At 39.4% G+C, this 26279-nt stretch overlaps 2 protein-coding genes across 6 annotated transcripts in view; both read left to right on the top strand.

Annotated features, from left to right (window-relative positions):
• Positions 1-7094, top strand: part of BAG4 (BAG cochaperone 4) — a 29388-nt gene extending 22294 nt beyond the window's left edge. The window contains exon 5 of the mRNA XM_043454444.1: positions 143-7094. Coding sequence (XP_043310379.1) covers positions 143-628 — 486 coding nt within the window. The 3' untranslated portion in view covers positions 629-7094. The remainder of the gene's footprint in view (positions 1-142) is intronic.
• Positions 7095-12829: 5735 nt separating this feature from the next.
• DDHD2 (DDHD domain containing 2) overlaps positions 12830-26279 on the top strand; it is a 30040-nt gene continuing 16590 nt past the window's right edge. For 2 of the 5 annotated variants that reach the window (XM_043453982.1, XM_043453981.1), the window contains exons 1-15: positions 12830-13382; positions 14609-14836; positions 15505-15692; positions 16498-16587; positions 17537-17657; positions 20205-20294; positions 21201-21336; positions 21685-21893; positions 22172-22239; positions 22870-22992; positions 24077-24172; positions 25236-25346; positions 25455-25610; positions 25862-25964; positions 26105-26275. In XM_043453982.1, coding sequence (XP_043309917.1) covers positions 14617-14836; positions 15505-15692; positions 16498-16587; positions 17537-17657; positions 20205-20294; positions 21201-21336; positions 21685-21893; positions 22172-22239; positions 22870-22992; positions 24077-24172; positions 25236-25346; positions 25455-25610; positions 25862-25964; positions 26105-26275 — 1882 coding nt within the window. In that variant the 5' untranslated portion in view covers positions 12830-13382; positions 14609-14616. Of the gene's footprint in view, positions 13383-14608; positions 14837-15504; positions 15693-16497; positions 16588-17536; positions 17658-20204; positions 20295-21200; positions 21337-21684; positions 21894-22171; positions 22240-22869; positions 22993-24076; positions 24173-25235; positions 25347-25454; positions 25611-25861; positions 25965-26104; positions 26276-26279 lie in introns of those variants that run through there. The other 3 variants (XM_043453980.1, XM_043453983.1, XM_043453984.1) reach the window with 3 other exon arrangements.

A 26279-nucleotide genomic window follows, 5' to 3' on the forward strand; every position in this document is an offset into this window, starting at 1 on the left:
TAAAGAGGGCTGTCCAGTTTTATTGGTGGGGAATCTTTTCATGTACCTTCCTGGTCAGGTGGAAGATGGGGGCTAACAAATCTGATGCTGATGGATGCCCATTAAAACAGCTTTTCTCCCCTCTCTGCTCTCCCACTCCAAGGACCCCTCCTACACCTACAGCCAACCAGATCAAGGCATGAGCCAGCACAACTTCCCTTGCAGTGTCCATCAGTACGAGTCCTCGGGATCAGTGAACGATGACAGTTCAGAGCTTTTGGATTCCCAGGTCCAGTATAGTGCTGAGCCTCATCTGTATGGTAATGCCACCCACGAACATCCCAGCACTCAAGACCAGGGTAATCATCTTGCTGAAGAGTGTTTATCTTCAGATGAAGGGACTCCCCCAAGCATTAAAAAAATCATACACGTGCTGGAGAAGGTCCAGTATCTTGAGCAAGAAGTAGAAGAGTTCGTAGGAAAAAAGACAGACAAAGCCTACTGGCTTCTGGAAGAGATGCTAACCAAGGAACTTCTGGAACTGGATTCAGTTGAAACTGGGGGCCAGGACTCCGTCCGGCAGGCCAGGAAAGAGGCGGTTTGTAAAATCCAGGCCATACTGGAAAAATTGGAAAAAAAGGGATTATGAAGGGATTTAGAACAAAAGGGGAGCCTGTTACTAACTCGACCAAAGAACTGTTGATTTTGGTTAATTACCTTCTTTTTGAAATGCCTGTTGACGACAAGAAGCAATACATTCCAACTTTCCTTTAATAGAAAACTTGAAAAACTGGTAAAGGACTTGGAAGAACAGTTGGGTTATGAGTTGTTTTCAGACCAGTGAATGTAATAGGGAGCTCTCGGGTTATCGGTATTGCCAAGTAGACTCGCCCGGTAAGAAATATATGGGTGTCGTGGGCAAGCTGCTTCTTATCAGCAGGAGGGGAATTCACCTTATGTAACAGGCTCCTCAGAAACCTACAGGATAAGACTGGATGTTCTTTGGACAGGCTCTGTTTTTTTAAACATCTGGATTACTTGTCACATTTTTGTACATTGTAACTGCTTTCACCATACACTCTGTGTGTAAATTACAGCTTGGACTTTAGCCTCCTTGGACCTCTGTTTTGTTATTTGCAGTTCACAAATATAGTATGATTCTCTATTTCTTGGTATATTTTGTAGTAATATGTTTAATATAATTACTCAAGAGACTGTACTGACAGCCAGATAGTACGGCAGTTCTGGATAAATTTGTACCCTTTCACCACTTGAATATATTGCACTGTGCAGTGAGTTTCTGAGGTAGATTGTCTCCTTTTTTTGTATAGATTATCAGGTTAGAGTTTTACCACTTCTATTTTTCTTGTTACTGTCAGAAGGTTAATTTGGAAATGGCATGCCCATAGGAATGAAAATGTAGGCATATTCTTTTTTGCTTTCTTCATTGTATTTGAATGAAGCTTCACTTTAAAATTTCCTCTTTTCCCCCCTTCATTGTCTTTTTACTATAGCCGCTTCCATACGGAGCAATGTGATGATGAAAAATGCCATGGCAAGTAGGAATAGTCACTGCAAAAGTAATAAGCACAACCATTTGGGAATGCTGTTCTCCATCTAAAATAGTAGCTTCACTGTCAGGGTCCCTATGAGCAGACTTCAGCTCATCTTATCTGCAGCTTCACCATCAGGGTCCCTGTGAGCAGACTGCAGCTCAGCTTATCTGCTCAGTGTACAGTAAGATATGCAGAGGGTAAAAGGGGATTCATGCTCTGGGGCTGAATCAGCCACAGCGGGAAATTATGTTCTTTTAAAGGCAGATGTGATGGTTAGCTTTGTTTCCCTAGAATAAATTGTGTAGACAGTATTGCCTGTTTTATAAAAAAGATGTTTACCACCACTAATAACAGTCACTTCAGAGCCAGAGTTAAGGAAGGGATACTGAAAGGGTCTTAGCTGGATTTGCTTGGGTGGTGGTTGTTTAGTCACTCAGTCGTGTCCGACTCCTTTGCAAATCCATGCACTGTAGCCTGCCAGGCTCCTCTGTCCATGGGATTCTCCAGGCAAGAATACTGGAGTGGGTTGCCGTTTCCTTCTCCAGGGGATCTTCTCGTCTCTGGGATCAAACCCATATCTCCTGCATTGGCAGGAGGATTCTTTACTCCTGAGCCACCAGGAAAGCCCTTTGCTTGGGTAGCTCTAAGCTGTCATGTAGAAGAGACTTAGGTACTTACTTTTTACATCTGAAGTGAGTTCCAGTATATAGTGTGTTATTGGAAAAACTGCTGTTTCTTAGTAAGATATCCAAGTGATAATGTGTTTTTTTCCCCTTTTTGACTGCCAGGCCTATTAATAAGAAAACAAATCTTTCAGCCATTTTCTCTCCTTATTTAAAAAAAGCAAAAACCAATACAAACATATGATGAGAAGAATTAGAGTAAAAATAGTGACTGGGTCTTAGGTTGGTATGAGTGATTTTATGAGATAATATGGTGCCAATTTTATTCAAGGATTTTTATTTTTGGCCTAATATAGGAATGTTAAAGGCTTTTTTATGAAAATTTAAAAGTTGAAACAAATATTAGAAGGGGGAGAACCTTAAAGCTCATAAACCAGTGAGACAGTGACTGATACAGGCAAGAACACTATTTTTTAACTGAGTGCTCACAATACCAGTTTCCCTGAAGTCTTGATTTATTTATATACACATACATATGTGTATATGTTTTTTAACAGTTATTTAAAAAAATTTTTTAGATAATTTTAGACCTCCTGAAGAGTTGTAAAAACAGCAGTTTCTGCATACTCTTCACTAATGATCCCTTTATATTAACATCTTACATAACTGTAAAACATTCGTCGTTAAGAAATTAGCCATGATACAATACTATTAACTAAAGTAGAGAGTTTTGGAAAGTAGAGATTTTCTTAGTCTTTTCACTAATGCCCTTTCTCTGTTTCAGGATCCAATCCAGGATCCTGCCTCGAATTTAGTTGTCATGTCGTCATAGTGTCCTCTGATCTGTGACTCTATCCTTGACCCCTGATGCGGTAATGTATTTCTGGTGTTATTAACCTTAGCCACTACCTAAGGTGGTGTCTAGGATTCGCTACTGTAAACGTACTGTGTTTTTCTTTGTAGTGACTGAATGTTTGCTGGAGATAACGTGAGCTATGCAAATGTCCCATTTCTGCTTAAACTTCGGCCCACTCATTTTTTAATCCATTGGCAGATCTTGCTTGTGTCGATTACTACTGTGGGGTTCCAGTGTGACTTTGTTTCTTGAAGTCCTTCTACATTTATTAATTGGATTCCTTCTTAAGGGAGGGCTATTGCTTCTGGATTTATAGTTTTAATTATAATAAGACATTCAGGATAAGTACAGACTTAGAACTTAAAGATGTAAACCATTTAAAAATGATTCTAAATGCCAGTGTCAAGGAAAGGAAAACTAAATTAGCAACCTCTTCCAGAAAATACAGTGAACTTAAGGAAAATTAGTGTTCATTTTTTTGTGTGTGTGGATTTGATTCAGTTCTTGACTTAGTATTCACTCCAGACTGAATTAAAAATGTTTTTGATATTTCAAATCTGGACTTTTTAAAAAAGTGTCTAAGTTTAATATTACTTTGGGGATAATTTTTGTGAAAATCTTGAATTTACCCAGATCTGGCATGTTAAACACAACTATCTCTTTTTTATAATAACCACTATTGTTCCAAATACAAACGTCAGTATAAACATTTACACAAGTAAGTCCTGACGAAGTATCAGTGGCGTGGGCTAGTCTCTGCGTTCTTGGTGGGGAATTCTTCCAAATACTTTGAAAAATAGGGCTTTTAAAGCTGATTTTTAGCTAGTTAATGTAATACCATTAGAGGTAGGAAGATTTTTAAGTTGAAGAATATAGATTAAATTGGCATTAAAGTTTTTTGGGGGACGGATATTTGATGACTGGAGCTTTTCATCTTTTTTTCTTTTTAAAAAAGTTATGCGTTTAAAGACTCAAATAATTCTATAGAAGCTAGCAATTTGAAGTTTATGAAAAGGAGCTCTCTTCTGTCACACTCTCACTTTTCCTTCTACAAAAGTAACCACTTTAAATTGAGTTCTTAAAAAAAATTCTCTCTATGTTTTTTTAACTTTTTAAAAAGATTTGAAAATAAATTAAAAAAAAAAAAAATTTGGCTGCACTGTGTAGCTTGTGGGATGTTAGTTCCCCGACCAGGGAACGATGACTCTGTGGCCTCCAGCGGTGGAAAGCGTGGTCCTACCACTGGACCACCAGGGAAGTCCCAGTATTTTTAATAACACAGTTGTATTTCTCCCTCTTGGTTTGTCAATTTTAGGCTGTTTCTACTTATTTTCTATTGTAGAAGATGATGGTCAGGTGTCTCTGCCTCCACCATATACACAATCGCAGCCCTCCTCCCACCAGTTTCTCCATCCACTTAAATGGTAGTTCTGTTGTTCATTATTATACTATGTAATGCTGACCAGAGCTTATTCATGTAGTAAACTGGTTACTTTTCCTGAACAACTCCTGGAATTGCAAATGAATGAATTTCCCTGGAATGAATCCTTCGCCTTACTTGGTTTGCTGATGTACTTATGACTGATTTGACCTCAAACCCTCCATCATTTGTCTAAATCTTCTCTTAAGATGCTCAGACATATTTGGTCAGTTTCAGGCTCCTGAAGAAGCTGTGCTGGGGGCCCTCTGATGGGAGAACGGTTATGTTCCTGGTGCATACTTACATTCTGGTGTCTTCTGTTCATCCTGGGGATTCTCTCCACCTTTTCTGTTGGATTCTTTTTTTCCTACAGTCTGTGTGTTTCTCTTTCTTAATGTGTTCCCTCATTTTGGTCGAGTCTGTTCTCCAGTAGCTTTCTGAAAAAGGTGCATAGAAAGTAATTTTTTTTAATATCTTGCATATTTGAAAATGTGTTTTCATGATCCTTTGTTTAAAACTTGGTTTTTCTTTTTGGAAGCTTGTAGGCTATTTTTGTCCCCTCTGTTCTGAAATTTCCTAACAGTATAACATTGGTGTGGGTCTGTTTTTGTCCGTCTTCCTGGGCATACTTCATTCTGGAGACACCTGCCCTTAAGTCCTATAACATTTTCTCGGGTTTTTTGTTTCTCTTACCCGTCTGCTACCCTCATTTCTGTTACCTCTTTTTAAAATTCTTGCTGTTTCTGTTATGAATCTCTTAGCCTGATTCTTTGATTGACTTGTCTGTTCACTTTAATTTTCTGCCTTTTTGCTGTCTTTGTGGGAGATTTACTTACCTTTATCTTCCAACTCACCACTGAATTTTACATTTCCATCTACCATATTTTTAGTTTCTAGGAATTTTTTGTTCTCTATGTGATTCTGCTGTTGTTTGTGGGTGTAGCACCTTGTATCTCTGAGAACATTAATGATAATTTCTTGATATTTATTTCATCCTGAATAGTGAATTACCTACAAATTGCTTTTCCCTTTCTATTTAGATTGCCACCTTTTTCATGTTAAAGTTTTTTTTCAGATGTCTTTTATTTCTTGGTTGTATTTTTATACTGGAGACCATTGTTGTTCTACTGGAGACTCAAAAATGCTTTTAGAAAATGCTTCGTGACTATTCTGTTTAATTATTTTTTCATACTCTTTCTTGGAAAGAATATCTGTTTTAAATGGAAATTGAGAAGGGAGGACTGTTTGGATAATTTTTACTCCTCTGTGAAGAGAGGAGGGTTTTACACTCTATGTGGCTCTTCTCATTAAGAGTGGAGGGCAGTTAGCTTACAGTACAAAATGTGAGACACCAGCTACTGAGAAGGGAGGATTTAGGGGTTTCTGAGATCAGAGCACATTTGCTCTAGGCAACTTTTAAATGTTCTTTTATTTTGCAATATACACCTTATCCTGGTAGAATGCCAAGGGTAGTGTTGCCAGATAAAATATAGGACTGTCAGTTACATTTGAATTTCAGATAAACAACACCTCATCTTTTAGTATCAGTGTGTTCCACATATTGCATGGGACATAATGATACTAAAAGTAATTTTTTTTCTGAAATCCAAAATAACTAGGGATACAGTCTCATCCCTCAGTATGGGTGGGGGATTGGTTCCAGTACAAAAACCATGGATGCTCAAGTCTCTTATATAAAAATGGTGTAGTATTTGCATAAAACCTAGGTTTATCCTCCCATATACTTCAAATCACCTTTAGATTAGCTATAATACTTAGTACAGTGTAAATGCTATGTAAATAGTTGTAAATACAATGTAAATGCTGTGTAAATAGTTGCTGGATGTGTGGCAAATTCAAGTGTTTGCTTTTTGGAACTTGACTGAATTTTTTTTCTTTCTTTCCAAATATTGTCTACTCATGGTTGGCTGAATCTGTGAATGTGGAACCCATGGATAGGAGTGCCAACTGTATTGTATTCTTTGTTTCTTTATTTTTTGGCTGTGCTGAGCAGCTTGTGGGAATCTTAGTCCCCACCCAGGGATTGAAGCTCAGCCCTCAGCAATGCAAGTGTGGAGTCCTGACCACTGGACTTCCAGGGGATGGCCCTGTATTGTATCTTTTTAATTAAAGTTTTTATTTTGAGATAATTTGTTAATTCACAGACGGTTTTCTGAAGTAATGCAGAGCTTTCCTGTGCCCCTTACCCAGTTTCTTCCAGTGGTAACATCTCACAAAACTTCACTGCCACGTCACCACCAGGATGTGGACATTGATATGGAACAAGATGCAGAACAGTCCCGTCGCCACCGCCGTTCCTCCTGTTGACCTTTCACAGCCACACCTGCTTCTCCTTTCCCTCCACACTATATCCGTGGCAATCACAAACTTGTTCTCCATTTCTGAATTTTGTCATTTTGAGAATGTTATAGAAATAGAATTGTATCATATGTGATCATTAGAAATTGTTTTTTTTGCCCACTCAGCAGAATTCTCTTGACATTCATCTAAGTTGTTTCCTGTATCTGTAGTTCTTTTTTATTGCTGATTAGCAGTCTGTGATATGGTGTACCTTTGTTCAACCATTCACCTGTGGAAGGACATCTGGGTGGTTTCCGTTTGGGGCTGTTATGAATAAAGCTGCTATGTACATTCATGCACAGGTTTTTGTGTGGACATGGTTTTCATTTCTTTGGGATAAATGCCCAAGAGCACAATTCTGGGTCATACAATATGTGCATGTTTAATTTTTTAGGAGACTACTAGACTTTCCTAAAAGTGAAGTTGTACTGTTTGCATTCCCACCAGCAGTGTGGGAGTTTCTCTGTATCCTTGCCAGCATTTGGTGGTGTCGCTGTTTTATTTTGACCATTCTGATCAGCGTGCAGTGATAATCTCACTGTGTTTTAACTTGCATTTCCTTAATGGTTAATGATGTTCGACCTCTTCTTGTGCTTATCTGCCAGTTGTATATCCTCTTCTGTAAAAATGTCCCTGTGTGTCTTTTGCCCATTTTCTAACTATTTATTTTAATAAACTTCTTATTTTAGAATAGATTTAAAGAGGAATTATGATATATAGAGATCCCACATACCCTACACCCATTATTAAGATGTTAAATTAGTGTTGCATATTTGTTAACAACTAACGGATCAGTACTGATACATTCTTATTGACTAAAGTCTATACTCTATCCAGATTTTCTTTGCTTTTACCTAACACTGTTCTCCTCTTCCAGGAGCCCACCGAGGATACCGTGTTACACTGAGTCATCATATTTCCTTAGGAGCCTCTCGGCCATGACAGCTTCTCAGAGTTCCCTTGTTTTGTCTTGGCCTCCCTGTGAGGCTTGTGAAATCTGTTCTTTGACCAGGGATTGAATCCGGGTTTGGGTGGATAGCATAGAGTCCTGACTACCAGCCCACCAGGGAACTCCTGTGACTTTCCTCGGTTTTGATGACCTCTGTAATCTTTTTTTTTTTTTGACCTCTGTAATCTTGGGGAGTGCAGGTCTGATGTTTCATAGAATGCCCCTCAACTGGGATTTATTTTGTCTGATGTTTTTCTCCTGATCACACTGGGGCTTGTGTTTTGGGGAGGAAGACCACAGAGGTAAGTGCCCTTTCTCATCAGACATCAAATGGCTATACTATCAACGGAGCCTATCCTGTTGATGTTAACTGTCATTGCCTGGTTCAGGTAGAGCTTGTCAGGTTTCTCCACTACAGTCTTTCTGCCCCACTCCCCGCCCCCCCAAACTGTATTCTTTGGAAGATAGTCCCTGCATGTGGTTCTACATGTGGGGGTGGGGAGTTATCCTCCAGCTCATTCAGAGTATTTATTGGTTAATTCTTAGAATCTCCCTGCAAGGTATATTTGTTCATTCTCTCCCATTTATGTATTTCTTTATATCTGAATGGGCCCATATTTACTTATTTTGTACTTTGTATTATGATCTACTGCTGCCTTCCTTACTTTTGGCCATTGGACGCTCTCTCAGTTGTGTCTTTTTGACGTACATACATACCCCCATCGTTGTGTGGGGCTTTTTTTTTTTGAGCCCTCCTTTCCGGCACTACATGGTTCTCCAGGCTCATCTTGTATATTCCTGTTTAGTCCTAGAAGCAATTATTCCTGCTCCGTGTTCCTGAAGAATGGCATTGAAACCAAATTTGGGTTCCATTGATTGTCTTTTCACTGTTGAGTTTTGAGACTTGTGTTTTCTAGATACTGGTTTTCTGTTGGATTGGTGGTTTGCAATATTTTATCCCAATCTGTGGCTTGTCTTTTCATCCCGCTAACAGTTTTTCACAGAGCAAAAGTTTTTGATTTTGATGAAGTCCTAGTTATCAGTTTTTCCTTTTAAGGACTTTTGGTATCAAGTCTCTGAGAACTCGTTATTCTTCCAGAAGAGTTCTCTGATTGTTTCCTGGAAGTGTTTTTGTTTTACTTTTGCACTTGGTACATTTGCATATGCTCTCTCTGACAACCCTAGCCAAGAGGAAACCTTGGTCTGATGGAAACCTCCGGGGGCCTGAGGAGAGACGCCTTGCTGCACAGTTTCAATTGAGGTTATCAGCTCAAAACAGTCTTCACTGAAATAAGATACAACACAAGGAAAAGTACAAGTCACTTTCCTCAAAGTGAAAAAACTAAAAGCTAAGATTACTTAAGTTGGGGGCAAAAGTATTCCGTTTTGGGTATAAAGTAATAAAATGCATTCTTAGGAATGGTTTATGAACTTATAAAAATCGCCAATTTTGGGCTGGAAAAGAACATCACTCTGATGTCTTTGTGGTTCCTCTTGTTCTAACCTTCTTTTATAAACAAAGTCAGTACATGGTACTTGCCTCACAGCAGCAGCCTGTATGTTCTTAATTAAAATGTAGAGTCATGACCCCTCTGATTATCTAGGGTATGATCTGAAATGTAAAGAATCTATTTAGCACACTCTTCTGATGGCTCAGACAGTAAAGCGTCAGTCTACAATGCGGGAGACCTGGGTTTGCTCCCTGGGTCGGGAAGATTCCCTGGAGAAGGAAATGGCAACCCACTCCAGTATTCTTATCTAGAAAATCCCATGGACGGAGGAGCTTGGTGCAGGCTACTGTCCATGGGGTCGCAAAGAGTCGGACACGACTGAGCGACTTCACTTTCACTTTCTGATCATCAGTTTGAGAATCACTGTCTCAGCCCAACGCCCCGGACTTGTTATCTTAGAGTCAGTGGATCAGAGACATCTGTGGAGTTGTCTCAACTTCTGATGATGCCTAGGTGTCCACCAGGGATTGAGAACCTCTCCAGGCACAGCCTGTCCTCAGAGCACTTAGTGCCTGGATAGGCACTCCACACAATACCTTTTTAATATTGAAATATGACTTATTCTGGAAAGAAGTGGGAAACTTACAATTTATACTTCTTAAGGCAGTGTTTCTCAAGGTGTGGATCTCATGCTATCTGCTTCCAAATCACCTAGAGGGCTTGCTTAAAATGCAGATTCCTGAATCCCACTGAAGACCTACTGAATGAGAACTTTTGGAGGTATGCCTGGACATTTGATAACTCCCTCTTTTGTAACTACTGGTGTATCTGGTCTCTTGTTAACAGCACTGGGTAAGATGTATTTGTTTACCTGCTTGTCTCTCCTATTGAGACTGTGAACTCCTTCAGGGTAGGTATTGTTATTCCAAGCTCCAGGTTAGGCACATTTAATTGTTGTATAGTTCTCAAAGGGTGGTCCGAGATGGCTGGGAGTCTTAGAGATCCCTTTAAGGGTCACAGGATGAAAACTTTTCCTAATAGTACCAGGATATGATTTGTTTGTTTTTTTTTTTTTTGCTGTGTTGCTGCCATTTGCACTCTTGATGGAAAATCAGTGGTGGGTAAAATTGCTGGTGCCTTACCAGGAATTAAGGCATTGGAAACAAATTGTGCTATCGGTCATTGTATTGTCCACTGTCATGCATTTGCTAAAAAAAAAGCCAGTTTCACTTAAAAATATGCTTCATGAAGAGTAAGTTACTAATTTTATTAACTCTAACCCTTGAGTCCACACCTTTTTGACATTCTATGTGACAAAATGGTTAGGATGCATGAAACAGTTCTGCGGGCTGAAGTACGCTGGTGAAAAAGGGTTTGCAGACCCAATTTCACTGTGTGTGTGGAGGCCTCCCCACACCAACAAGCAATTCTTGAACCCCAGCAGGGTGTCCAAGAATTGAAGTCACTTGTGACACTGTCTACCGGGTACAGAATCCCATTCCACAGGTAAAGGGTTCAGCCCCACAGGACCATCCTCCACTCCAGGTGCCAGTCACACACCCAGGTGGTTACCTGTGCTTCTGACGGACTGGCTGTAAATCAAGAGGTTCCCATGACTTGCCCCTCAGCTTCAATTAACTTGCCAGGACGGCTCACAAATCCCAGGAAAACCCATTTACTTACTAGATTTCCAGTTTATATATAGGGTATGATATATAGGGCATGGCCTGGTGGAAGGGGGCGGGGCTTCCATGCCATCTCCAGGTGCATGGCTCTCCTTTAATCTTCACAGGTGTTCTCCAACCTGGAAGCTCTTTGAACCCTGACCTCTGGATTTTTAGTGAGGCTTCATTGCAAAGGCATGACCAAGTCATTGGCCATTGGCCACTGATTTCAACCTTCAGCCCCTCTGCCCTCCCCCAGAGGCTGGGCGTTGGGACTGAAAGTTCCCACCTTCCAATCACATGGTTGATTCTCCAGAGAAGCAGCTCCCCTACTTTCTGTCTCAGTCACTTTCCCTGAGCTGTTTTTAGGACCTGAGGACTACAGCTCAAATATTATCCCACTGCTTTTATAGCTCAGGAAAGTCCAAGGGTTTGGAGAGCTATGAGCTAGGAATTGTGAATTGAATATACATATTCATCTGAATGGGGCTTCCCTGATAGGTCAGTTGGTAGAGAATCCGCCTGCGATGCAGGAGACCCCGGTTTGATTCCTGGGCCAGGAAGATCCCCTGGAGAAGGGATAGGCTACCCACTCCAGTATTGGGCTTCCCTTGTGGCTCAGCTGGTAAAGAATCCACCCACAACGGGAGACCTGGGTTTGATACCTGGGTTGGGAAGATCCCCTGGAGAAGGGAAAGGCTGTCCACTCCAGTATTCTGGCCTGGAGAATTCCATGGACTCTAGAGGCAAATACAAGAATCCTATGGCTTTCTATTAAGCCAGACATTAAAGAAATTTACAAAAATGAAAGCAATATTCTTTTCTCTGATTAAAAAAAATCTGGAAAATATTTTCCCACAAAAATACATGAAATGGATTCTTATTTTCAAATAAATTGTTTACATTTCTCAGCCGTAACATCTAGTACACTAAATCATGATAGACTCTGTCTACAGGGTCCTCAATAGTTACAGTATAAGCGGCACTGAGAGCCTCTCCCTAAAACAGAAACCTGGTATGGAGGCTGCGTCAGGGATTTGGAGAAAGAGGATCTTGGAATTCAAGTTCCAATTCTATCACTTTAACTGTGATTTTAGGTTAAGTTACTTAGGTGCAGGCTCAGAAGACAGAGCGTGTGTTTTTAGTATTGGCTCCATCACTTGCTGGTAGCATGTTACTACCTCTGCAAATAGGGATAGACTACAACACCCTGTTGCTGTGAGAATTAAATGGGGTTATACTTGTAAAATGCTTACAACTGTACCTAGAACATGGTAAGAGCTCAGTAAAAGCTAGCTACTGTAATTAGTTACATTAGTCATCTAACAGCATCCTAGTAACTGGTTTTCTTCATCCTCTGCAGAGAGAGAACTGAAGCTATTCAGGTGTTATAAATTTGATGAGAAAGTAAAAGTAAACTTGTGGATAATTATGTGTGGCTTAAACCATAAGAGAATTAATGTTACAAAAATTGTTTTAGTTTCCCTTTTCTCAGCTTCTGAAGAAATAAAACTGACAAACATCCCCGGAACCCTTACCCTATAATTTAGTTAGGAAACAGAAAAGTATTGTACGCCTAAAGGAATTGAGGTCTGGCAGAAAACTAAATACTCAGGAGAAATGGGCAGCTCTACTACTTAGGAAATTCATTTAAACTCTTGACCTCAGTTATGTCATCTTTTTTGGACAGAAATATCACCTCCAACCTCCCTTGCGGCTTCTGAATCCTGCCAAGCTCACCTCGACATCTTTTAAATATATCTTTTCGGCAGCCTCGAAATCCTAATAAACGCCAGGGAGAAGGGCAAAGCCCCAGAGACCTTTTTCCCCTTGCAAATGCCAATGGTATGTGTTCTCAGCACCCAGAAGCGAAGGTCTGGGTAGCCGCAGCTGCTGCCAGCTCCCTGCCCTACTTTTCAGCAGAGGGTGGCATGCCAGCGTCCTCGCACCATCCTGGCCATTAGCAGGTCAGCCACTCTACCACTGGGGCCAGGACGTCGGTCTTCCTCTCTATGAAGTGAAGAGGCTGGGCTGGTTTATCCTTGCTCGAAGAACTTTGCTTTCACCGAGACTTGACAGGCTCGCCACTCGTAACGTCTCAGGCCGCGTCCCATCCTTCCAAAGACCTCTCGCGCCGAGGGTGGCTTCGGAGCGGAGGGCACGCCGCACGCAACAACCCCTGGTCCCGCGCTCCGACTTCCAGCCGGTTCCGAGGATAACATCTCGCGCGATCCCCTCGACCTCTCGCGACACTTCCCGCCAGCTCTCCTGCGGGTCTCCAAGCCCCGGCCGTCGCTCTGCGGCGAGCTTCGCGTCACCTCAGCGCTCTGCTCTCGGCGGCCCGGCCAGCTGGCCGCTCGCCCGCTGGGAGCGCGGTGGAGAACGGTGTTGGCGCGAACCCCGCGGGCCCGCAAGCTCCGCCCCGCCCCGCCCCGCCCCGGCTGGCGGGGCAGGCTTCCGCGGGGACATGTCTTGTCCCCCTGAGCGAGGGCATCAGAGCGCGAGAGGCTGTGAGGCAGCCAGGTGAGTCCGCGGCGGCGCGCCGGGGGCGGTGGCCGGGCCCCGGGCCCCGGGCCCCCGACCCGAGGGGCGGCTGGGAGGCCCTGCGGGATGGAGATGCCAGGGACGGAGAGGGGCGCGATGCCCGGAGGCAGGGAAGGGAGGGCCCGGGAGGACCAGACCCGGCCTGGGCCCGCTTGGTATCGACGGCGCCGGAAAGTCACCGGGTTTCCACCCGCGTCCCGCTGCTCTTTGCGGGGCCAGAGGCGGGACGGGGAGAGGCGTCCGTGAGCCCTGAGGTTTCAAACCTGGGTTGCAGGAGGCCCGGCGTTCTGGGGAGAGGGGACAGGTGAGGTGGTGGAGGTAAATTCGCGCTTGGGGGAAAAAAAGCTTAAAAGTGGCGGAAGCCGGGGAGCGGCGGCTCGGAGGGAGGCCGGGTGTTCGCTGTCCAGCTGCACTGAGTACCGAGATGGTCTCGCCCGCTCCCCTCGCAGGAGCCTGGCTTTCCCTTTTGTGGTCTGTCTGCAGCGTTGGTTAGTCTCTGCCGGGCGGTGAAGGGGAAACACACAGGTCAGTCAGTCTTGGGGGAAGGAGGCTTTTGAGGTCACTTGCTACTTTTTTCCTCTTGAGACCTGGACCATGCGTGTGGGCGCGCGCGCGTGCGCGCAGTGGCCCCAAGCGAGGGTTCGCGTTTTCAGAAATTTGTACCATCGTGCGTGCTTCAGCACCCTGCAAGGACTGATAAGAAGTGACTGTTATCTTAAGTGAATAGTTTTATTTTCAATGTTGTAATTGCCGTAGCCTGGAGTCTAAAAGCAGGTGTTAATAAAAACAGTTGGAGTAAATGGTTTTGGCTTTGGCACTAGATTTAAATTGGACATTGGCGTAAAGTGATGTTTTCTTTTTTTGCAGTCAAGATTTTGACCATGCGTTTCTCATGATTCCAGATAATTAAAACCATAGTTTTCTGAGAGGATTGGGAGATCAGTTGGTCTAACTATAAGAAGCATTTTGTTTAAAGCCTCCTTCCCTCCCCTAAAAAAAACCAAAAACCAACCAAACAAAAAGCTGTTAATTTATGTTATTTCTATTTTAAATTGTGTGGCCGCCTTCGTTTTTTTTTTTCCCCCCAGAAATTCCTTCTAAAAATAACCCTGTTTGTGTGTGTGTGTGTGTGTGTGTGTGTATGAACAATTATACTGTTAATAGAAGGAAATTTTTTTCTCTGAGAGTTTTCTTTTGTCTTTTAGAGAACGAAATGTCCTCAGTGGAGTCACAGCAGGAACAGTCGTCCCAGTCAGACCCATCTCCATCACCAAATTCATGTAGTTCCTTTGAGCTCGTAGACATGGATGCTGGCAGTTTGTATGAACCAGTTTCTCCTCATTGGTTTTATTGTAAGATAATAGATTCTAAGGAGACATGGATTCCTTTCAACTCTCAGGATTCGCAGCAGCTGGAGGAGGCATATAGCTCTGGTAGGGTGAAAGTGATGACTTGTAACAGGCGAGGACTTACTGTCATTCCTCTAAAACTGTAATATGATAGTCATTATAGTGAGTGCTGTTTCTAGTTATCTCTTGTAGCATTTTAATATCGAAGTTCTGCATTACTGTCCAGTGAGTTTATAGTATTCAAGAATTTGGTCTGTATTTTGAAAACAGTGCCTATTGTAATTTCTGCATAGTTATCCAATAATGTTTCTTATGTTTCAGTTTTTGTTTATAAAGAGTGATGGGTGGTAGTGTCACATTGCAAAAGAATGAATCCTTTAATTTTTCACTTGTTTTTCTTACTTTACGAAATAAGAATGATGCTGGTTAGTACTCTGTCATCATGAGGTCATTAATTTACCTTTTGACCCCTTAAGCAAAAAATTCGGAAAAGCTTTCTTATTTACAGTTTTTTGTTCTTTAAAGCGATACTATAATCTCTTCTCAGAAAAAGAGCAAAATAGTATTTGGGTATTATTTTTTTCATGTTTCATTAAAGCCAAGAATGGTTTGATGGTTTAGACAAGAAGAAAGGGATCATTCATATGTTTTATAACATTATTTAGAGTATAACTCAGTTTTTTGGGGGAGCGGCAGTTGTATTTTATTTCGCTATACTATGTGCTTCTTTTCCCCTTTCCAATCCTCAATAGGAAAAGATTATAATAGAATTGTTCCCACTGATGGGGGTAGATATGATGTTCATTTGGGGGAGAGGATGCGGTATGCTGTTTACTGGGATGAACTGGCTTCAGAAGTGAGACGATGTACCTGGTTTTACAAGGGAGACAAAGATAATAAGTATATTCCGTACTCAGAGAGCTTCAGCCAAGTTCTAGAGGTATTCCTTTGACCTCTTTTTTTTACTCATTTTCTTCATTTTTTTCTTCTCTTATTTAATAGTCTTTTCTTCCTATTTGTGACTTATTTTGTGAATTTATAGAGAGAGCTTGGTTCTATCTGCAGCACAGTTTATGGCGTTTCTTTTTGCAAGTCAGTTTCGGGATAAAGAAGTTTTCAGATTTTAAAATACTATAGAAACTGTTATGTCTTTAAAATTTTTTTTCTCTAATGGTGATCATTGTTAGTATTTAAACTATGACCACAGAGTTGTTCATTTTTGCTTTTTATTTTTCTTGCTCTGAAACTATTCTGAAATTTGCTTTAAATCAGAGTAGGACATTAATATTGTTGAAAGAAATATATCAAAATGTGAACAATGATTATTTCTAGACTAGATGATGGGATTAGAACTGATTTTTTTCTTTGTTCTATACTGTTACCTATTGTAATTTTAAAATAATTTTAAAATAAGTTTGATAAATCAAGAGAAGGAACTTTATATGTAATATCCTAATTTTATGGATAATATACATGCATTAATATCATTGAAAGAAATATATCAAAATGTGTATAGCTGTTTTTTCCAGTCTAGATGATAGAAGCAGAATGATTATTTTTTTGGTGATTGTTTTTTGTTTTATTCTATACTAGTATCTGTTGTCATTTAAAGAGAGTTAAAATAAATTTGATAAATTGGAGGAAGATATTACTGTAATTGTTTATCTAGCAGTATTCTTGTAGAGAGGTTCAGTTTTAATAGAAAAACCATTAAAGAAATCTAATGAAATATGTTTTGTTTTAAGGAAACTTACATGCTTGCTGTAACTTTGGATGAATGGAAAAAGAAATTGGAGTCTCCCAACAGAGAAATTATTATATTACACAATCCAAAGGTAAAGCAAATTAAGACCCTTCTTTAATGTTAGGATTAAGATTAATTTAGTTACTAAAGAGAATGCAATTAATTCTTAGTGGTTTCTTTTTTCTAGCGATTCTACATAGGATAACCTTTGGAAATTTTTATATTGCATTCACAATCATGAAACTTAAAACTGTAGCCACTACCGTTATTTGCTCATTCAACTCCTTTTTTTTTTAAGTTCTCCCACTTTATTGCTACCAACCCATCTCCCTCCACCCTCGTGCACACATGCTCAGTCATGTAACCCCATGGACTGCAGCCCGCCAGGCTCCTCTGTCCATGGACTTTTCCAGGCAAGAATACTGGAGTGGGTTGCCATTTCCTTCTCCATCATTCAACTCTTACAAGGAGAATTTCCTTAGGGAAAACTATGTTATTGTAGAGTAAGAAGATTACTGACATATTAGGTGGGCGTATCTTTCACGTGTAGGATGTTGTGGAAAGATATGTTAACCTGATACATTTTCTTTTTCCTTTTGTTTTTTATCTTTATTGAGGTATAGTTGACAAATAAAATAGTGAGATATTTAAAGTGTACAACATTAGCCTAATGTTTTTTCAGGATTCTCATTTCAAGCTGTAGGAGTTACATAACAAAACTCCAGTTGAGATTTGACAGTGTTTGTGGCTCAGACAGTGAAGAATCTGCCTGCAATACAGGAGACCCAGGTTTGATCCTTGGGGTGGGAAGATTCCCCTGGAGAAGGAAATGACAATGCATTCCATTATTCTTGCCTGGTGAATTCTTATGGACAGAGGAGCCTGGCAGGCTACAGCCCATGGGATGGCAGAGTAGGGCACAACTAAGTGACTTTTTCACACTTTATGTTTTGGAAGATTTGTCCCCACCCCTCATTATGTATTAAGATGTATTTAATGTGGAATAAATATCTTTATTGCTCTGATCTTTTTTATTTAAGCTTATGGTGCATTACCAGCCAGTTGCAGGGTCCGATGAATGGGGTTCAGTACCTGCTGAGCAAGGTCGACCTCGAACAGTGAAGAGGGGGGTTGAGAACATCTCTGTTGACATTCACTGTGGTAATGTTAATCATTCATTTTTTTCTTATCTTCTGATATACTTGTTTATGACTTAAACTGTGGCCTTTTCCTATGACTTTTATTACCTTGAGGCTTAAAAATGGTCTTTAATCCAATGGGCTTATTTTAAGTTAAGATTAGCATTACTTCATCTAGTGAGAATCTTAATAGTATAAAAATCTCTTTTGAAGTTGCTAAGTATATATGGTGGGATGGATAAAATTTGGGCAGTACTGATCAGGAAGTCACTAAGTACAAATGAACTTAGTCCTAATTCTAAGAAATGTGTTTCTTCCTGCTTGCTTGTTTATTCCTGGTAACTCTGTCCTTGCGGGGAAGGCAATGGCACCCCACTCCAGTGCTCTTGCCTGGAAAATCCCATGGATGGAGGAGCTTGGTAGGCTGCAGTCCATGGGGTCGCTAAGAGTTGGACACGACTGAGCAACTTCACTTTCACTTTTAACTTTCACGCATTGGAGAAGGAAATGGCAACCCATTCCAGTGTTCTTGCCTGGGGAATCCCAGGGATGGGGGAGCCTGGTGGGCTGCCGTCTATGGGGTTGCACAGAGTCGGACACGACTGAAGTGACTTAGCAGCAGCAACTCTGTCCTTGAAGTTTTTCAACCAGGGAAAACTATTTTTCAGTAGGACCCTGATGGTTATCCATTGGTCTCTAGCTAGGGGCGTTTATGTTTGGTTTTGTAATATATTTAACTGGATTATAAAATTCCTTTTAAGTATTCTGTTGTCAAATTGTCTGAATTTGGTAACTGCCCTGTGGCTATACAAGAGAGTATTTTCAGGAAATACACAAAATATTAAAGGTTTAAAGAGATGTGATATGTGTAGTCTGATGATGTATGCAGCCTACTCCTAAATGGTTCTAAAAATAAATGTGTGTGAACACACACACACATAATGTTAAAAGTATGGAATCTGTGAAAAAGAGATTTTCAGTACTATTCTTTCAAGTTTTCTGTAAGATTGCCGTTATTTCAAAGTAAAAAGTTTAAAAATCCTGAAAAATTTTTTCACCGACATACTGGGTTAGTGCAAACTTAATTGTAGTTTTGGACCATGAATTTAAACATTATAGCTAGGCTCAAATGTATTTTTATTAATCAAAATAGGAACCATTACAATCAACACATTTTTGCCAACAAGAAATAAGTTTTATTCCTGTAGCATAAAAATCCATGCTTCTAGATTCTACAAACTCTTGGAAAGCATTTTCTCTCTCATGCCGATTGTGAAAGTGTTTTCCCTGCAAAAAGTTGTCAAGATGCTTGAAGAAGTAGTAGTCAGTTGGCAAGAGGTTGGGTGAATATGGCAGATGAAGCAAAACTGTGTAACCCAATTAGTTCAACTTTTGAAGTGTTGTTTGTGCAACGTGGGGTTGGGTGTTGTCGTGCAGAAGAATTGGGCCCTTTCTGTTGACCAGTGCCAGCTTCAGGCATTGCAGTTCTTAGTGCATCTCATTGATTTGCTGAGCAAATCTCAGATGTAATGGTTTCGCTGGGATTCAGAAAGCTGTAGTGGATCAGACTGCCAGCAAACCACCAGTGATGATGACTTTTTTTGAGTGCACGTTTAGCTTTGGGAAATGCTTTGGAGCTTCTTGGTTCAGCCCCTGAGCTGGCTGTCGCTGGTTGTTGTATAAAATCTACTTTTTGTCCCACATCACAATCTGATCCAGAAATGATTCATTGTTGTTGCACAGAATAAGAGAAGATGACACTTCAAAACGACAATTTTAAAATTTTCAGTCAGCTCATAAGGCACCCACTAAGCGAGCTTTTTCACCTTTTTAATTTGCTTCAAATGCTGAACAACTGTAGAAGGTTGATGTTGAGTTCTTCCGCAACTTCTTGTTAGTTGTAAGAGGATCAGCTTTGATGATGGCTCTCAGTTGGTCATTATCAACTTCCAGTGCCTGGCCAGTATGCTTCTCATCTTCAAGGCTCTCATCTCCTTTGCAAAACTTCTTCAATCACTGCTGCACTGCACGTTCGTTAGCAGTTCCTAGGCCAAATGTATTGTTGATGTTGCAAGTTATCTCCGCTGCTTTACAACCCATTTTGACCTTATTTAAGAAAATCACTCGAATTTGCTTTTTGTCTAACATCATTTTCATAGTCTAAAATAAATATAAAATAAACAGCAAGTAATAATACTGAGCAAAGAAACAAGGTGAGAAATGTGTATTAAAACACATTTAAATGTTGGATCTATAACATAATCACATTTATTAAAAATGTTTTCCAATATCAAATGGCAAAAAGTTCAACAGTGCAAAAACCACAATTACTTTTGCACCAACCAAATATTTTAAGATAAATTAGAAACACTTTTGAGATAAATTATAAACAAAGTAAAGTCGCAATATTTTTACTAAGTAGTGAAATATAGGAAAATTTGTGTCTTTAAAAAAAAATCTGCTCATATTTTAACTTACCCATTTCTATTACCTACTTATTGTGAATGTTTGATTTTAGAATACATGACTAGTTATACTGAATAACTTTTCTTTATAATTTCACTTGTAGGGGAACCTTTACAAATAGATCACTTGGTTTTTGTAGTCCATGGGATCGGACCTGCTTGTGATCTCCGCTTTCGAAGCATTGTACAGTGTGGTAGGTTTGCAAAGCGTGTCAGGTTAGATCACGTAAAGGGACTGTTAGTGCTCCTCTGAGCCGAGATAGTGTTGTCTTAGGCTGTCCTCTTAGCTGCATAATAAGATTTGGAGAGCTGAAGACAGGTGGCACGGTAGTAAAGCCTCCCAGCTTAGACCTAAAGTGCTAGTAACTTCCTTAGGCTAATAGGTTTATACTCTTAACTAATAGTTCTTGAATGAATAAGCCTTCAAGTCTGATAAAATTGTTTTATGATGTGACTGTCCTGTTTGTAACTATTCCAAATTTAAAGGGAACCATAAATATGTGACCATAAAATTAATCTAGTTTAAATGAATAACTGAAACTTACATTTTTTAAACTTAAAATGTGATAAACCTCATGATACTCTAATTGGAATATTTAAGTCATTAACTTGATTTTGAAAAGTAGTATTCATAGTCTAATTGTCCCAATTTGGGAGTCTTATCCTAATACTAATGCTTCTAAGCATAAACTTTCTAGAAGGTTAAGATCAATGTAATATGAATTCTGAACATCAGTGGTTTTTCTAAAATATTGAATAATGAATGAATGATTGAGTGCAAGGCCAACTGACATAATCAGGTGATTCTTTTAAAAAATTGAAACAGTTCATCTGACACAGAAGTTTTGAAGTTAGTGTGTGTGTGTGTGTGTGTTTTTTAATGAAAATGTTTCGTATAGTAAAAGCAGTTCTATATGAAAGGAATGTCTTTTCCTATATGCACTATTAATTTTTCTTAAATATAACTCTAGTTTTGACTCTAGTCAGTATGTGCTCTAAGCAAATGTAGATGAGTGTGGTATAATCGTATGATCTGTTACATCCTAATTCTGTGAATTGATTGCTTCACTGTTAATGCATTAGTTAATTTTCTTTTCTAGTTAATGATTTTCGCAGTGTTTCTTTGAACCTGCTACAGACGCATTTTAAGAAAGCCCAAGAAAATCAGCAGATTGGGAGGGTAGAATTTCTCCCAGTCAACTGGCATAGTCCCTTGCATTCCACTGGTGTAGATGTGTGAGTAGTACTTTACACCTTTGAGTTGTTACCTGTGATTGTAATGTTTTCTGGTCATTAATATGCTTAGGAACATGTCTGCTGTTAGCTGAGAGTGTATATAAAATTCTGTTCAACAAAAAACTTTTTGTACTTCTCTGTCATTTTCTTAGAGTTATATTATTAAGTGCCGAACAATCCCTTTGTTTTACCAGCTTGGGTCAGGAGTAGGGAATGGTGTGTATCTTCTTCCAATATGTTTTAGTGGCTCATTAGTGTTTACTATTGCAGCTTTACTATTTCTTTAGCATAAAGGAGGTTATGGAATGTATTTAAGTTCTCTGCTTAAAGCATCTTTCCTTTTTTCAGAGATCTGCAGCGAATAACCCTGCCTAGCATTAACCGCCTCAGACACTTTACCAACGACACGATTCTGGATGTCTTCTTCTACAACAGCCCCACCTACTGTCAGACTATTGTGGACACAGTCGCTTCTGAAATGAATCGAATTTATATACTTTTTCTGCAGAGGAACCCTAATTTCAAAGGGAGTGTATCCATTGCTGGTCATAGTTTAGGTAATGAATTCTCTATGACTGGAGAGGACTATCACATTTTATGGATACCTTTTAAATATTTTGAAGTACAGTGTCTTATCAGTATCAGATTCAGAGGTCTAGAACTGGTCTGTGATGAAATATGGAAGGGGTTGGAAGGGTGATGGTGGATTGGAAAGAAAGGCTCCCTACTTAGTAGATTTTGCTACTTGGGTAGTTGGCTTATTCCTTTTTTGTGTAAAAGACAGCTGTTCAATGCTAATGCTTCAAAATTGTCCCCTCTTCTGTTTTACTTACAGGTTCGCTTATATTGTTTGATATCCTAACAAATCAGAAAGATTCTTTGGGAGATACTGACAGTGAAAAGGTAATTTAGATGTTCAGATAGGTTTTCTTGTACTATTTCTTAGTAGGGATTTTTAGATTTTAGACTTTTTTCCCCCTTAGTCTCATACCATAATATTAAATTTACATTTATTTTAATTTTAACAGATTTGTAATTATCTCTGTTATTCTTGGATGATAGAAGCAAGATAGTAATATGCTTCTATAAACGTGCCACATTCTAAAATAATTAATGGTTATCTTATTTTCATTATAAATATGCACTACTGATCTGTTATTAGAGTTATAGAATCATTGAGTTGAAATGCAATTTGCATATGAGGAAATGAATGAATTGAATGTAAATTGATATAGTTTATAGAAATTCTGCTTGAAAGCTGTCCTTAAACACTACTAAGAGCTCAGGGAAAGTTTTGTTAATAATGATGAAGAATACATTAATAGTCATTCAGTCACAGATTCATTTATTTAAAAACATATAAAGTTTCAATTGACTGCAAAAACTTAAAGATCAATCACATTTTAGTTTATATTTCAAAGTTAAGATACTATGTGGCTATCTTACATAGTGCTTTTCTTTATTGCAAAGTAGTATTAATAAAAAAAATCTAAATGAATTTAGACAATATAAGTTTTACAATTTAATTTTTAGGATTTGCCAAGTATTTTCATGGATCAAGGAGATACACCAACACTGGAGGAAGATTTGAAGAAACTTCAACTGTCTGAGTTCTTTAGTATTTTTGAGAAGGAGAAAATAGATAAGGAAGCTCTGGTAAAAATAATCTTTTAAAACTGTACTCTGTTCCATTTTCAGTATTTTTATTACTTATTTTCATCATACTGCTGGCTAAGAGCCTGCCCTTTAGAAGCATTTTAGTCATACATACTTTATCATTAGTAATGCTCTTTAGCATTATTTTTTTTTCCATCATATAAAGTGATCTTTTCTTTGTGGGAGTTCAAAGTTCAGAGGAGCCACGTTGATAATAGGAATAGAGCAAAGACTAAAACCCAGCACAGCTCTGAAAACATGAGAGCAGGTGTAAAGGCCACTGACTTTTCCAGCTCTTATTTTCTGTTACACTTTCCAGAGCTCTACTTGTGGGTATTTGCTTATTTTTTTGCCACCTCGGTTGTGCCTTTTTTTTTTTCCAGGTTTGTGACACATTTGTTCATTTAACAGGTATTTAGTAAATACCTACTATGATCAGGCAGCTGTACCAAGTATGACATAGAGTGCTAATAAGGCAGATACAGTTCAAACCTCATGATGCTTATAGCTTAGTGGAAAAGACACGGGTAGCCAAACACATAATAAATTACAACTGTGCTAAGTTGTAAGTAGGGGAAGTGCACAGTTTAGGAGTGTTCAGTGGGATGAGCTGATCTAACCTGGGAGGCGAAGGAAGACTTCCCTCGTCAGGAGCAGCCCTTTAGCTGACCCCTGGATTGTTGGTCTGTTTTGTGCTCTGTGTTTGCTTTATGTCCTCACTGCTCATATGTGCAAGCAGGAACATAACCTTTTTCGAGAATGGATCATCTGAGGAGCGTGGAAACCGTGGAGGGTTTTTCTGTCATGAAGTTAGATACTCACCTCTGTAGGTTTTTTTTTTTTTTTTGCAATAGTATCTGTATTACTACAGCATTGATAACTCCAGTATTGATATTTTATATTCCTTTTTTAAGCTCTTTATTAAGAAGATAAAGTTATTAATGATGCTTTACCACTGGGGACTCCTAGTCATGTAAAGCCAAGAACAGCAGAGTGCTTAGGCCTATTCCTATCAGAGAACAGGACATTTAATTGCTTTTATTTTGCCTAGAAATAAAAACAGTGTTTGATTTTTTATGCTTAGACTTTATGTACAGACAAAGACCTTCAGGAAATGGGAATTCCCTTAGGACCAAGAAAGAAGATATTAAACTACTTTAGGACCAGAAAAAATTCGATGGTATGTGCTTAATATAGCTTATGGGATTAAACAGTGTGTTGACTTCCTTGTACCCTTGTGCTTTGTGAGGTGTATAGGGAGCTAAGCAGTTTTAAAATTTACTTTTGGCTCTCTTTTTTATAAATTAAATACATTTTCTTTATTAATATCTTTAAAAATATTATCAGTGTCAGAAGTCTTATCTCCCCTGGACTACTACCATTCAGTTTTTTTCCTTTTTTGGTTTGCATTATAACTAGTTTATTGAAATATATTGCACATCACATACCATAAAATTTACCCTTTTAAAATATACAGTTCAGTGGGTCTTGGTATATTCAGAGTTGAATAACCATTACCACTATTGAATTCCGGAACGTTCCATCACGATAGAAAGAAACATCATATTCAATAGCAGTCACTCCCCATTCCTCCCTCCTGTGAACCACTGATCTGTTTTCTGTCTCTGTGTATTTTCTTATTCTGGATACTTCATATAAATGGAGTTATACGATATGTGGCCTTTTGTGACTGGCTTCTTTCACTTAGCATAATGTATTCAAGCTATAACCATGTTGTAACAGTACTTGTGCACTGAGTAGTTTTGGCCACTGAATTCCTTTCCATAGCCTAGTTGATTATCTTTCAACCATTTAGCAGGTTGCTTGGTTCTGATTTGAGGCTGATAGAGACATACTGTTTGCTTTGATTAGAAAGGCATAGCACTTCATTGAACTCTTCAGTAGCCCCCAATATCCCATAGTGCTCTGCTTTCGTTTGCTCTCATGATGGTTGCCCAAAGTTGCAGTTACTACCCAGAGGCTAGTAACTTGGTACTACCAGGAGGTAGCACCCAGAAGGCTTTGTAGAGCTTTCATCATTTCAGAGCATGTAGGGATATCAATTCATAATTTAAGGCAGCTTTGGTTTTCTTCAGCTTTGTTTTCTGAGAGATTCTTCTGAAAATTGTTGACTGTTGTTTCAAAACTTTCCCAAGCCTCCTTTTAAACCAGTAGAAAACTATATAATCCTTTGGATATTTTTACTACTTAGCAGCTCCACAGAACTATTTTTTATTCTTTAGGGTGTTAATAGACCAACCCCGCAATCACCTGCAGGGGCAAATATGTCTAATATCCCCAAAGAGTCAGAGTTCTACAGTAGTACTAATGGTCTGGACGTCGGCATTGGGCAGGTAAACAGTACTCATTCTCTTTGGTCATTTTATTGTTTGCTATTGGTATTGTAGGAACAGATGTAACTTTTATTATCAATAAGAGATGCTTTCATTTCCTTCATCCAGGTGCCTGTAAAATACCCCCGGCTCATCTATAAACCAGAAATATTCTTTGCCTTTGGATCTCCCATTGGAATGTTCCTTACTGTCCGGGGACTAAAAAGAATTGACCCCAACTACAGATTTCCAACATGCAAAGGTTTCTTCAATATTTATCACCCTGTAAGCATGGGATAGCTCTTGTGATTTCACTTGAATATTAGGGCTTATTGGTAAAGAGCATATGATATTCTTTGTGTTGATTTACTTTTTCTATTTTGTAGTAATGAGAAAATTTATAATATGATAGTATGGGGAATTGAAGAGGGCAGAACTACTATATTTAAAGATAAATGAGCTTATAATGTTTCATATTCCTGAGACCATCATTATGATCAGCAGAGGTATATGTAACTATTGTTTTCCGCATGTAGTTTGATCCTGTGGCCTATAGGATTGAACCAATGGTGGTCCCGGGAATGGAATTTGAGCCAATGCTGATCCCACATCATAAAGGCAGGAAGCGGATGCACTTAGGTATGTCTTGAGTCCAGAACCTGATAATTTTAGACCTTCTGATCAGTGCAGGCTGACTGGACCTCATTCACTTTGCTTGGCTGTGTTGAGCCCTTTTACCTCTGTAAACCATGTAGTGTTCTTTTTCACGTGTGTTTCAGAACTGAGAGAGGGCTTGACCAGGATGAGCATGGACCTTAAGAATAACTTGCTAGGTTCGCTGCGGATGGCCTGGAAGTCTTTCACCAGAGCTCCATACCCCGCCTTACAAGCTTCAGAAACTGCAGAAGAAACAGAAGCAGAACCTGAATCAAATTCAGAGAAGCCTAGTGGTCA

This window comes from Cervus canadensis, chromosome 31 (assembly GCF_019320065.1).
Source record: "Cervus canadensis isolate Bull #8, Minnesota chromosome 31, ASM1932006v1, whole genome shotgun sequence".
In the NCBI taxonomy this organism is placed as follows: domain Eukaryota; kingdom Metazoa; phylum Chordata; class Mammalia; order Artiodactyla; family Cervidae; genus Cervus; species Cervus canadensis.